Source organism: Magnolia sinica, chromosome 9 (assembly GCF_029962835.1).
Source record: "Magnolia sinica isolate HGM2019 chromosome 9, MsV1, whole genome shotgun sequence".
Taxonomy (NCBI): Eukaryota; Viridiplantae; Streptophyta; class Magnoliopsida; order Magnoliales; family Magnoliaceae; genus Magnolia; species Magnolia sinica.
This window is the reverse complement of record NC_080581.1, coordinates 91,192,036-91,204,037: the sequence shown is the minus strand read 5'-3', so window position 1 is coordinate 91,204,037 and position 12,002 is coordinate 91,192,036. Positions and strand designations below refer to the sequence as shown.

At 41.6% G+C, this 12,002-nt stretch overlaps 1 protein-coding gene across 1 annotated transcript; it reads right to left on the bottom strand.

The window, feature by feature from the left end:
* Positions 1 to 2,677: 2,677 nt before the first annotated feature.
* Positions 2,678 to 11,236, bottom strand: LOC131255375 (aspartyl protease family protein At5g10770-like). The gene is made up of 2 exons (XM_058256068.1): positions 10,382 to 11,236; positions 2,678 to 2,773 (listed from the first exon to the last, which is right to left on the bottom strand). The coding sequence occupies exons 1-2, from the start codon at positions 11,234 to 11,236 to the stop codon at positions 2,678 to 2,680; spliced, it is 951 nt and encodes a 316-aa protein (XP_058112051.1).
* Positions 11,237 to 12,002: the final 766 nt, after the last annotated feature.

Here is a 12,002-nt window from a genome sequence, read left to right as displayed (position 1 = left end):
CCATTGCTGCAGTGGTACTGGTTGCTTTCTAAGCATTGCCAGCCCTAGAGAGAGAGAGAGAAAACGCGTATGCAATCAATCATTGAAACTTGGAGTCTGTGGCTCACGTAAAGCAAGATGATCTGGACCCTCCATCAACATCATGGCCCACCCCCACTTTTTTATGAGGACGCGGATCAGGTGGTGTGTTGATGTGTTGTGCACTGTGGGGCATGATGTGATGCATGTGTTTTATATCCACGCCATTTAAAGCTTTTTAGGGCCCACATTAATGTTTATTTGTCATCCAACCTGTTTATAAGGTCACTCCAACATGGATGTATGGAAACACAGTTATCGGCCGGATCCAAAATTTTTGTGGCCCCGAAAATTTTTTTAATGGTGGTCGTTCATTCATTAGTGTTTTCTATGGCGTGGTCCACTTGAGCTTTGGATATACTTCATCTTTTGAGTTAATGGCCTAAAATGAGGGGGCAAAATGGATGGACGGGGTGGATATAAAACATATATCACGTTGGCCCCACAGCGCCCAACTCATATCACATTGCTGCATGCAGTGTGATGATCCGGACCGTCTTTCAGATGGCCACTTCCATGATGAGTGGAATCAGTGAATTTGTTGCAATCGAATGTGAAACGGTTCTACTTTTTGTGTTTAAAATGCAAGTGGGTTAGGATCATGAGACTCGACTGTCACTCCCGTTCCCACGTAATCGTAAGAGGCTGTGAGATTCAAGAAGAGAATTTTCTAGGCCGTGATTCCCGTTTCCACGTAATTGTAAAAGGTTGTGGGATTCAAGAAGAGTCCAAAAGCAAAAGCAAGCAGCTTTCAGCAAATACTGGACCTCTTTTCACATTGATAGCCCTTGAGAGAGAGACCGCTTTTAGCAAAGACTGGACTTCTTGAGAGAGAGAGAGCTCTTTTACACTCTTCTTTTCACATTAGTAGCCCTTGATGGGTAGTGAACTATTATAAACTGGGAGTCAAGGAGAGAGAGCTTTCAGTAAACACTCGACTTATTTTCACATGAGTAGCCCTTGATCCACAATGATAAGTTATATGCTAGCAAAGAGAGAGGGGTGCTCATTAATGGGAAATAACCTAATCTACTTTCTTCAGCTTTGCGGCTCATAACCAGTTTTTCTACCTCTCTACTAACATATTTCTAGCATGAACTAGTGCAATAGATATACATAGTGGATTTCACACCATGATCATGGATAGGGGTGTACACGAACCAAGCTAGCTCGGTTAGCTCGCTTGACTTGACTCGAGAAAGCTCGATTCAACTCGGTTCAAAGCTCAATTCGAGTCGAGTCGAGCTGATTTTTTTAGCTCTAAAATGAGTTCGAGTCAAGTTCGAGCAGGCCCAGCTCGACTCGACTTGGATCAAATCTAGCTCGAATCGAACTCGGATCGAACCAGTTCGGTGACTCGGTTACTTTGCCATTGATGTTGTTCACTAAGTGTTTGATAAAATGACTCAACGCAGTGTGGCTGGTCGCAAGGAAGGTATGTACAAGAAACAAATACCCTTTTTTCTTGGTTCTTCTTAGTTTTTATGTTGCTTAGAAGGTGTTTGATAAAATACATGTAAAACCATTGCTTCTGTTTCACATACAAATGGATTTTGAAAGTGCAGTCTAGGTGTTTGTGGAAATGCCTCAATAGCGAAGTCGCCTCGATCTTGGCTAAAACTCAGCCCGAGCTGGCCCGAGCTGCTAACCAAACCGAGCCGAGCTGGCCAATCAGGCTCCAGGACCGAGTCGAGCCGAGTACGAGCTGAGGTCAGCCAGTGGCCGAGCCGAGTTGAGCTGAGGCCATATCGACTTGGTTTGGCTCGATGTACACTCCTAATCATGGATCATGGTTATTTGGCAATATTATATCGTTTGATGTAGGAAGTGGCATAAATACATTTCTAACATGGCTGGACCAAAAGAAAGCCAAACGGAAGTGGAAGTAATCCATCATATTCTGGCCCAATTTTACATAGGGCATGATGTAATTGGGCCACAAGCATATCTAATTTGAAGAAATTTAATCCAGATGAGAAGAAATTATCGTTTGAAGTATAAATCGTAAACTAGCCATAACTTGATCTGGGTATCATTAAGAGACGCATGACTTATCAATTCTTACCATAAGAATTAATAGGTTGAGCATCCCTAATTACGACTTTTGAAAATCCGCATTAGAATTTTGCTATTTTTTATAATTATGAATTAGTATTTTTTATTTATTAGTGGTGTAAATGAGAAATTATAGACATTAAACATTATTTAATAAAATATATTCGAATTTTATCTCTTTTTTTCGTGTGGATTTAAGAAATTACATCATGTATTTAAGGTTTTAATCGCTTGAGGAAGACAGTGATCTTTTTCTCATCACTCTTCATGATCTTCCCGGCATCATTCTCCAATTATCTTTCTAGTACATTTACCTCTTTTAATCTTCCTCTAATTGTATTTCCATATTTGCTTCCAATCATGAATTTAATAAGGTGATTTGATTACACAGTTTACACCCCTTTTTCTATAAATACATTGTATTCCCAAAAAAAAATAAAAAATCATTTACTCCAAATCTTTTTATTCATCAGAATTTTTCATGGTATCAAAGTGTCTGATCCAGACCTCTTAATCATCCGACGTATTCTAGAGAATTTTCTTCTCAAATCCAGAAAGACGTTTTGCTCTTGTAGCCCTTCCCGTCACCAATATCATACCGTCTGCTATACTGCTCTCCATTATACCCTTTCTCTATCCTCTATATAAAAAAATAAATAAAAATAAAGATAAAAAACCATTTGCGCTAACTGAAGAATCCATTTGCCTATTTTTTAACGTGTGGCACTCCATGTGTGTACAACGTCCAATGTATCGAACCCAATTATAGTGCTTCCCAGGTTCGTTCGCCATGTGTTTTTTTACCAGATGATTGTACTAGTTTTATTTATTTTCTCGTGGCTACAACGTCCAATGTATCGAACCCAATTAACGATGTTGCATCTCCATATTTTTTGCATTCATCATGTCACCCCGGGACCATTCTTCTTTCCTCCCCATTTATTAGAGAAAACTATATTACATGGAAAATAGCTATGAAAATGACTTTAAATGTAAAAATAAAAAATAAACCTAGCTTTACTCATGCCATCCATATATTTAAATAATTAACTTATAAACTTTTTTTTTTGTAATGTTATTATTGATTATACTTGTTTATGTTGATAACATGTATCGCATAGAAAATGGTACAACTGAGTTAGTTAATCACTCATATCTGGTACGGTGTTTTAAAACACTAACTAAACGATACTATTAAAGTAGGTGCCTCCAAGGTCTTAGATGTATAGGCATAAATTGTCTCGCTTCATCGCCAATATTTTTGAGGCATTGGGCAATAACAGAAAACGTTATGGTTTATTCATTTTGGGCATGTATATATTAAAATCATCAACTTTGTGGACTCTATAGTTTGGTTTTGTTGAATGTATATTGTCGCTTGTATAGTCCTCATTTGGGCGGATATTTCTTTTGGAATTGTACATTTTGAATATTGGCCATCTATTTTTAGGTCTAGCTATGTCTGGTTAACTTTTGATGCCGCTGATTTAAAACCACTCTTATTATTGATCATGGGTGAATGTTAATTGAATTGTGTGAGCACATGAGAACCTCACCAATGTATATTTTTGCTAAGTTCACACTCGAGAATTCGAGTTCTGAGTCTCCGTACTTGGGTACCGATTTTCGGGGCATAACATTATATCTCTGGGAAGATCTCCTATTTTGGAAAGTTTGTAAGAGAGGGTCTCATCAAGAATATCATAACCATATACGTAATTAGATTTATTCTCTTGGTGTGTCTTTTATAGTCGTGCCAAGTACGGTGACTCACTAAATGGGCACGTGCAGCCACGTGACATAGAATGATTCATCCCCTTAAAGGTATGCGTAAGGGTCTAAGCCATCACATTAACAAAATGCGTGATGCCCAAGGAAGATCAACTGATGATCTCTTTGAGTGGAGTACAACTTCTGTATATGACAAACATATAATGTCACTGTGTGACAGTTTTCTATATATTGGACCCCATCAAGGAGCAAAAAATGGGGCTACCAATCCAAGGCTCATGTCACCATTAAGCATCACTGAATTTCTTCTTCACCACCTATGGTATGATTGAGAATTCAACGCCACGTGCTACCATGGAACACATGAGCAAGAACCTTGCCATGCATTAATTTGCCTCCCCCCACAACAATTTATGTGCTTTATCCACGCCATCCATCCACAATTTTGCAAGGTCATTTTAGGGCATGAGCACAAAAATGACGCAGATCCAAAAATTAAGTGAGACATATCACATATGAAAAAGTGGGGATTGAACACCTATCATCATTGAAAATTTCTTGAGGGTGGATTGTCTGTGCTGAAGGCACATGAAATTCCAGTGCCGTTAGGTCTCGTTGGTCTACGGTATTTGCGATGACTCAAGTTGCCAATATATGCTATATTTCTCTCTCCCAAATAAATTGTGTGCTACACCACGACTTTTAAAGGAGTAGTGGTCCTATATCTTACCTTGTTTGTTTAGAAAAAAATGAAGTTCTTTATGATAAATAACTACATATGTAATTAATAAAATCATAGGTACAAAAAATAAGACGTGTGAAATATAATAGACTAATGTAATAATGAAATATTAGCATGTATTCACCCGACCAACCCAACCGAGCCCGCTTGGGTTGAGAATTTCCAACCTGAGGTTGGGTTGGGTTGGGTTGGGTTAGGTTAGGGTTGAGGTATAGGAACCTTGGGTTGGGCTAGGGTTGAGCACCAACCCGATCCGACTCACTTTCAGCCATGGCAATAAGTACACCTATGGTGTGTGTGTGTGTGTGTGTGTGTGTGTGTGTAAAATAAATAAAAAAAATTTTAAAAAAAGATTTTTTTCTCTAAAAACTACTTATAATTTGTACCATCATGAAATAACCACCTACTTTTTGCAACTTCTTTTATATATGCTCCATTATTGAATGCAGAAAGAAATGGCCATGCTAGGAATTACTATCCTATCACATATTATTTCTCTATTATTCTTTTTCACCACATTTTTTTTCTTTTACACTCTTTCATTTCGTAAATGGCTTCTTATCTTCCTTCCCTCTTTCTCATGTTTCTTTACTTTGCCACATCACTCAGCAACAACCACCAGCTCCAAATCCCTGATGGGGTTTTTCCTCCTCAGTTCAGAGGAGAGATGGAGCAGCGGGTGAAAAATTCGGAGTAGTTCACCGCTCCTGCGTGAGTGAAGAAGGTTGTAACGTTCTACTTCATAGTGGATTGTTGATCTGGACGAGGTCCCGTGATTTTTACCTCTTTGAGGGTTTTCCACGTAAAAATCTCTTGTGTGGTATGATTTATGCTTTGATTTATTTCATTGCTTTATTATTCCATAATTCTCATTTATTTTGGGAGGCTAGATCCTAAGGTTTTATGCAAAGCCCCCAATAAAGTGGTATCAGAGCTAAGTTCATTGAACCGGTAGGATCGGTTTTGAATTATAAAAGGTGGCTCATCAAGAATAATCAGCCTCAATGGTTTTAACTGAAGCATATGGAAGGCTAAGATGGAGGATTTGCTTTATTGCAAGGACTTATATTCTTCAATTTTAGGCATATCAGCAAAATCCAAGGATATGTCTGATGATGATTGGAAAAAGATGGATCGAAAGGCGATGGGGTTTATTAGACAATAGTTGGACGATTCCGTATTCCACCATGTGTCTACAGAGACCTCAGCCGCTAGCCTATGACTGAAATTACAAGGGTTGTATGAGAGGAAGACAGTCGGTAATAAGATTTTTCTGATAAGGCGATTTGTGAGTCTCAAGTTCAAAGATAGTGGTTCTGTGGCCGAACACATGAATGAAGTCAGCAATATAGTGAACCAGCCCTCTGCTATGAAGATGGTCCTGGATGATGAATTACAGGCTTTACTATTGCTTAGTTCATTGCCTGACAGTTGGGAGACATTAGTGATGTCTCTAAGTAACTCCACGCCAGACGAAAAGATATCCATGGAACAGTTAACTAGCTGTCTCTTTAATAAGAAGACAAGGAGGAAGTCTTAGGGGTCTACTCAGTAAAAGGCCCTTGTAACATAGGAACGGGGGAGAGGAAAGAACAAGAAGGGCAGGAAGGCCCGAGATAAATCAAGAGGCAAGTCGAGTACCAGAAAGGATGTTGAATGCTGAAATTGTAGTAAAAAGAGCCACTATAAGCATGAATGTCGTAAAAATTAGAACGACAAGAGAAAGAAAAAGAAAAGGAGAAGGAAGATGAATCAAATTCCACTGCGTTCACTTCAGATGGCGACGTTGTAGTTATTCTTTCAGCAGATCATGATGTTTGTCTCACAACTACGAGTCAGGACACCAACTGGATGATTAACTTAGGAGTTTCTTTCATGCGACTCCACGCAAGAACTTTTTCACAATTTACAAGTCAAGTGACTATGGGACCGTGAAGATAGGAAATTTTGGCGTGTCGAAAATCGTAGGAGTCGGTGATATTTGTGTGAAGACCGATGTGGGCTGCACATTAGTTCTCAGGGATGTGAGGCATATCTTATACCTTCACCTCAACTTGATGTCGACAGGAAGGTTGGATGATGATGGCTATGAAAGCCGGTTTGCTGGTAGCGCTAGAAGCTCATCAAGGGTTCGTTGATCGCAGATAGAAAAAAAGTGTTGCACCATTTACAAGGTCAATGTGTGTAAGGGTGGATTGAACGCAGCGGAAGATTCAGCTATTGACATGTGGCACAGGCGTCTAGGTCACATGAGTGAAAAAGGGCTTCAAATTCTAGCAAAGAAGTGGCTCCTTCTAGACATGATAGGTATACCTCTCAAAACTTATATTGATTGTTTGTTAGAAAAATAGTATAGAGTTTCATTTATTAAATCTGTTTCTCATGTTAATAAAGTGCATGCATTAGATTTGGTTTATTCTGATGTTTATAGTCCTATGAGGACAAAAACCTTGGGTGGGGCATTGTATTTTATCACTTTTATATATGATGCACCTAGGAGGGTTTGGGTTTATACTTTGAAATCTAAGGACGAGGTCTTTAGTGTATTTAAATTATTTCATGTTATGCTCAAGAGAGAGAGAGGTAGATCATTGAAGTGCATCTGCAATGACAATGCTGGTGAATACATTGGTGACTTCCACGAGTATTGTAAGTCCCTGGGTATACTGCATGAACAGACAGTTCCCAAGACCCCCCAGCATAATGGTGTGGCTGAGCGAATGAATCGCACCATTGTAGAGAGAATCAGATGCATGTTATCCCATGCGAAATTACGCAAGACGTTCTGGGGAGAAGCAATGCACACAGCAATGTATCTGATAAACAGGTCTCCATCAACCTCGTTGAATGGAGAAGTGCCTGAGAAGGTGTGAACTGAACAGGATCCATTGTACAGTCATCTCAAAGTGATTGGATGCAGGCTATCCATTCACGTACCAAAGGATGAGAGGTCCAAGCTCGATATGAAGATCGAGCAGTGTATGTTCTTGGGATACGGTGATGAACAGTTCGGTTACAGATTATGGGATCCGACCTAGAAAAAGCTCATCAGGAGCAGAGATATGGTTTTCTTTGAAGATCAGTGTGTAGAAGACATTAGTAAGCTAGAGAAGAACCAACCTAGTTCAGGTGAGCTAGAGGACATGGATCTGATTATTCTTTCCGTGGTGCTGATAACGGGGGAGTATAGAAAGGTACAAAGGATATGGGAGTTCCTTCAGAAGATAGAGTAGGGTAGTAGCCCCCACTTGATTCACCTGTTAAGCCACAGGTGATGAGATCATCTAGGGACAGACAGTCATCCAAGAGGTATTCGCTACATGAGTACATTATACTGACTGATGGGGGAGAGCCAGAAAATTATTCTGAGGCCCTAGCCAACGAGCATAAGGGGAAGTGGTTGAAAGTTATACAAGAGGAGATGGATTCCTTGCATAAGAACCACACATATGATATGGTGAAATTGCCTAAGGGGAAGAAAGCTTTAAGCAATAAGTGGGTGTTCAGAAAGAAGGTTAAGCAAAAGAATTCACAGACGAAGTTCAAGGCCAGACTTGTGGTGAAAGGGTTTGGTCAGAGGAAATGCATAGCCTTCGAGGAGATATTCTCACCAGTGATGAAGATGACATCTATACGGGTGTTGCTTCGGTTGGTAGCTAGCATGGATCTAGAGATATAGTAGTTAGATGTTAAAACTGTCTTTCTCCATGGTGACCTGGAAGAAGAGATCTACATGCACCAACCAGAGGGGTTCGAAGTTAATGGCAAAGAGCATATGGTGTGTAGGCTGAGGAAGAGCTTGTATGGGTTGAAACAAGCTCCACGGCAATGGTACAAGAAGTTTGACTCATTTATGTTGAAGCATGGGTATGACAGAACGGAGTCGGACCACTATGTGTTCACGTGCAAGTTCTCAGATGGTGATTTCTTAGTTCTGTTGTTATACGTTGATGACATGCTCATCATGGGAAAAGACATCGAGAAGATCGACAAGCTAAAATAGGAGTTGGGCAAGTCATTTGCGATGAAATACTTGGGCCCAGCTAAACAGATCCTAGGAATGGAGATGACCTGTGACAGAAGCAGCATGAAGCTTTGGTTGTCACAAGAGCGGTATATTGAGAAAGTCTTAGAACAGTTCAATATGAATGCAGCGAAGCTGGTCAGTACTCCACTGGATGGTCACTTTATATTGAGCGACAGGCAGTGTCTCAAGACGAAGGCAAAGGTGGAAGAGATGCAGAAGATACCCTACGCGTCAACTGTAAGAAGTTTGATATATGCTATGGTGTGTACACGCCCAGACATAACATATGCGGTTGGTGTTGTCAGCTGGTATCTTGTCAATCCTGGCAAAGAACATTGGGCAGTGGTGAGTGGATACTGCGATATCTAAGAGGCTTATCCAAGTTGAGCTTATACTATGGTAACAAAAAAACCTGTGTTAGAGGGCTACACAGATGTAGATATGGCAGGCGACATAGACTCCAGGAAGTCTATATCGGGGTTCATATTCACATTTATAGGGGGAGCGATTTCTTGGCAAAGCAAGCTACAGGAAGTCGTAGCATTGTCGATGATAGAGGCCGAGTACATTACAGTCACAGAGGCATGTAAATAGATGCTTTGGATGAAGAGGTTCCTACAAGAACTTAACCTGAAGCAGGAGCAGCACGTGGTCTATTGCGATAGTTAGAATGTTATACACTTGAGTAAGAATCCAAATCAGCATTTCAAGTCGAATCACATAGAGATTCGGTATCACTAGATCAGGGATACTTTAGAACATAAGGTATTATAGCTTGAGAAGGTCCACACGGACCATAATGGGTCAAACATGATAACCAAGGCTTTACTCAAGGGTAAGTTTGAGGTTTATAGAAACCTCGCTAGCATGAAGAAGGTGAATCCCTCGTGAGTCAGAAACGGAGAGATTTGATGGGATTTTTCCTCCTCAATTCAGAGGAGAGATGGAGCAGTGGGTGAAAAATTCGGAGTAGTTCACCGCGCTGCTCGAACGGTCGAGTAGGCTACTCGATCGGTCGTGGGTGGCGCTCGACCAGTCGAGTGGAGTCAAGTGGGGCTCAACTCAAAATCCAACGACCATCTTTTTTTTTCCGAGGTGCTCGACCAGTCGAGGGAGGTGCTTGATCGGTCGAGTGGGCCACTCGACCGGTCGAGGACCCTGCTCGACCAGTCGAGCTTACACAGATTTCTTCCGCGATTTTGTGTGGATTGCCAAATTTTGAGTCTTTTCGCAACAAGATGCGGAAGAGAGTTTCCTAAACTATAAATAGGGGTGTCTAGGATTTTTCTAAGCAATGCAAGAGGTAATGCAAGAGGGTTTCGTAAAACTTTGCAAGGGTTTATCAAAGGGTTTAGGGCTATCAAAGGTGTGAGAAAGAGAGAGAGAAAGCTTGTGGAATGGAGGTTATGCTCGTAGAGGTGATCTACTATATCTCAGCGCTTCCACGTCCTCGTAATCAATGAGATCTCTCCATTTTTCTTTTATTCTCTTATTGTTTATCCACTCCTGTGTGAGTGAAGAAGGTTGTAACGTTCTACTTCATAGTAGATTGTTGATCTGGATGAGGTCCCGCGGTTTTTACCTCTTTGAGGGTTTTTCACGTAAAAATCTTGTGTGGTGTGATTTGTGCTTTAATTTATTTTATTGTTTTATTATCCTATAATTCTGATTTGTTTTGGGAGGCTAGATCCTAAAGTTTTATGCAAGGCCCCTAACAATCCTAACCTCCCTCTGGCCACATCGTAAACCACATCCAACATCAGTTGCTGGCTATTTCCAATGATCGTGAAGTCGTCCTCATCTACCGTCTCAGTCTCCTGGTAAATAATCCCATAGTAGTCCACATTCACATCCACATCCCCTTCAAAATGCATCATTATCGAAGGAACCGATAGAGTTTCGCCCCCATCCAACTCATAGCAAGTTTCAAGTACGGACGATGGAGAAGTAGCCGACGTGTAATTTGACATCTCCTTCTGGAATGCTGACCTCAGCCTACGATAGGCCGATGAAGGTAGTCGGGTGATGACGGTTCCTGAACCGATGACGCTGCCACGTGATGAGAACATCGATGACGGTATTGGCAGCGGCTTTCCTGAAACGCTTATTCCAATCAAGATGAGGAAATAGAATGACTGGCTGTTCTGATCCGCCGGCAGTGGCGTGAATTTTGCACCGGAAGGGATGGTGTTTGCGCCGAAAGTCAAGTGTCCGGGCGAATTCGCTGAAGACGGAAGGCAGTGAGAAAAAACACGACCGTACCGGTTTGCTGTTTGAGAAACTAAAGAAACGGAATCACGGCCGAGCCTGAGCAATCCAGCTGTCCTGCCAAGCAGGCCCTCGTTCTGCTGACCACACCCGAACTGGAAGTTGAGGAAGATGTGGGAGGAGGAGAGCGTCAGTGTATCACCGGAGAGGAAGCCAATGGATTGAGAACCGTCACCGTAGCGATTGAGGTAGGCGCAGGTAGATGATGAGGAGCGTCTTGTTGGGAGATTGAGCTGAGAGCACTCGACTGAGTTGCATGAGAGGCTGACATAGGTAGATGAGTAAGCAGGGTTTGAAGATTGGTTCTTGCTGTTGATAGCAGCCATCACCACCATCGCAGGGCTGGCATTGGATCCAGGTGAGGTCGCTGCCGGTGTCAAATTCAAGGGTCATATCCCTCTTTGGGATGCCGAATCCGACGGTCACGATGTACCAACTCTACTGAAACTGTCCGAGGGATCCGAGCCAATAGTTCGGACCGAGATAAGATAAAGCTTAAAGGAGAGACTTGCTCGGATTTGTAGGAAATGAATCCCGACCGAAGCTGAGAGAGTTGAGAGCCTTAGGCAAGTATAAAACACTTTAAGTTGATTCGGTTAACGAGGCAGCAATGTCTAAAGGGACCTATTAAAGGCCCTAAATTGGAAAGCCACTTGACCGATTATGAAACCGACCTATGTAGGGTTGGTTATGGTATCGGCTATCGGATAGAAGAAAAACATCGGTCCTAAACCGACTCGGTTTCGTCCGATAGTAGGCAAAAAGCCTCCTCTGAAAGCCAGCCGAGATTACGAATCTATTGGGGCCGAGCCAAACAAAGGAGAGACGGTGTAATCTTAAACACCGTCCCGAGAATCTTATAAAAGGATTCCCGATCCCGAAAATCTCAGGATCAAAAAGTATCCATAAACAAAATATCACCTAAATCAGATCTCCCAGAAAATCAGGAGAGAATCCCCTTACGCTGGGACCTCCCACTCTTATAAGTAGGAGACTCCAAGGGTGAAAGGTACGCAAAAACTCTCTTCCAAAACCCCTCAATACTATAAGCCCTTACTAACTTAAGCATCGGAGGATCCCCGGCTCAAGCCAGGGTCTCTC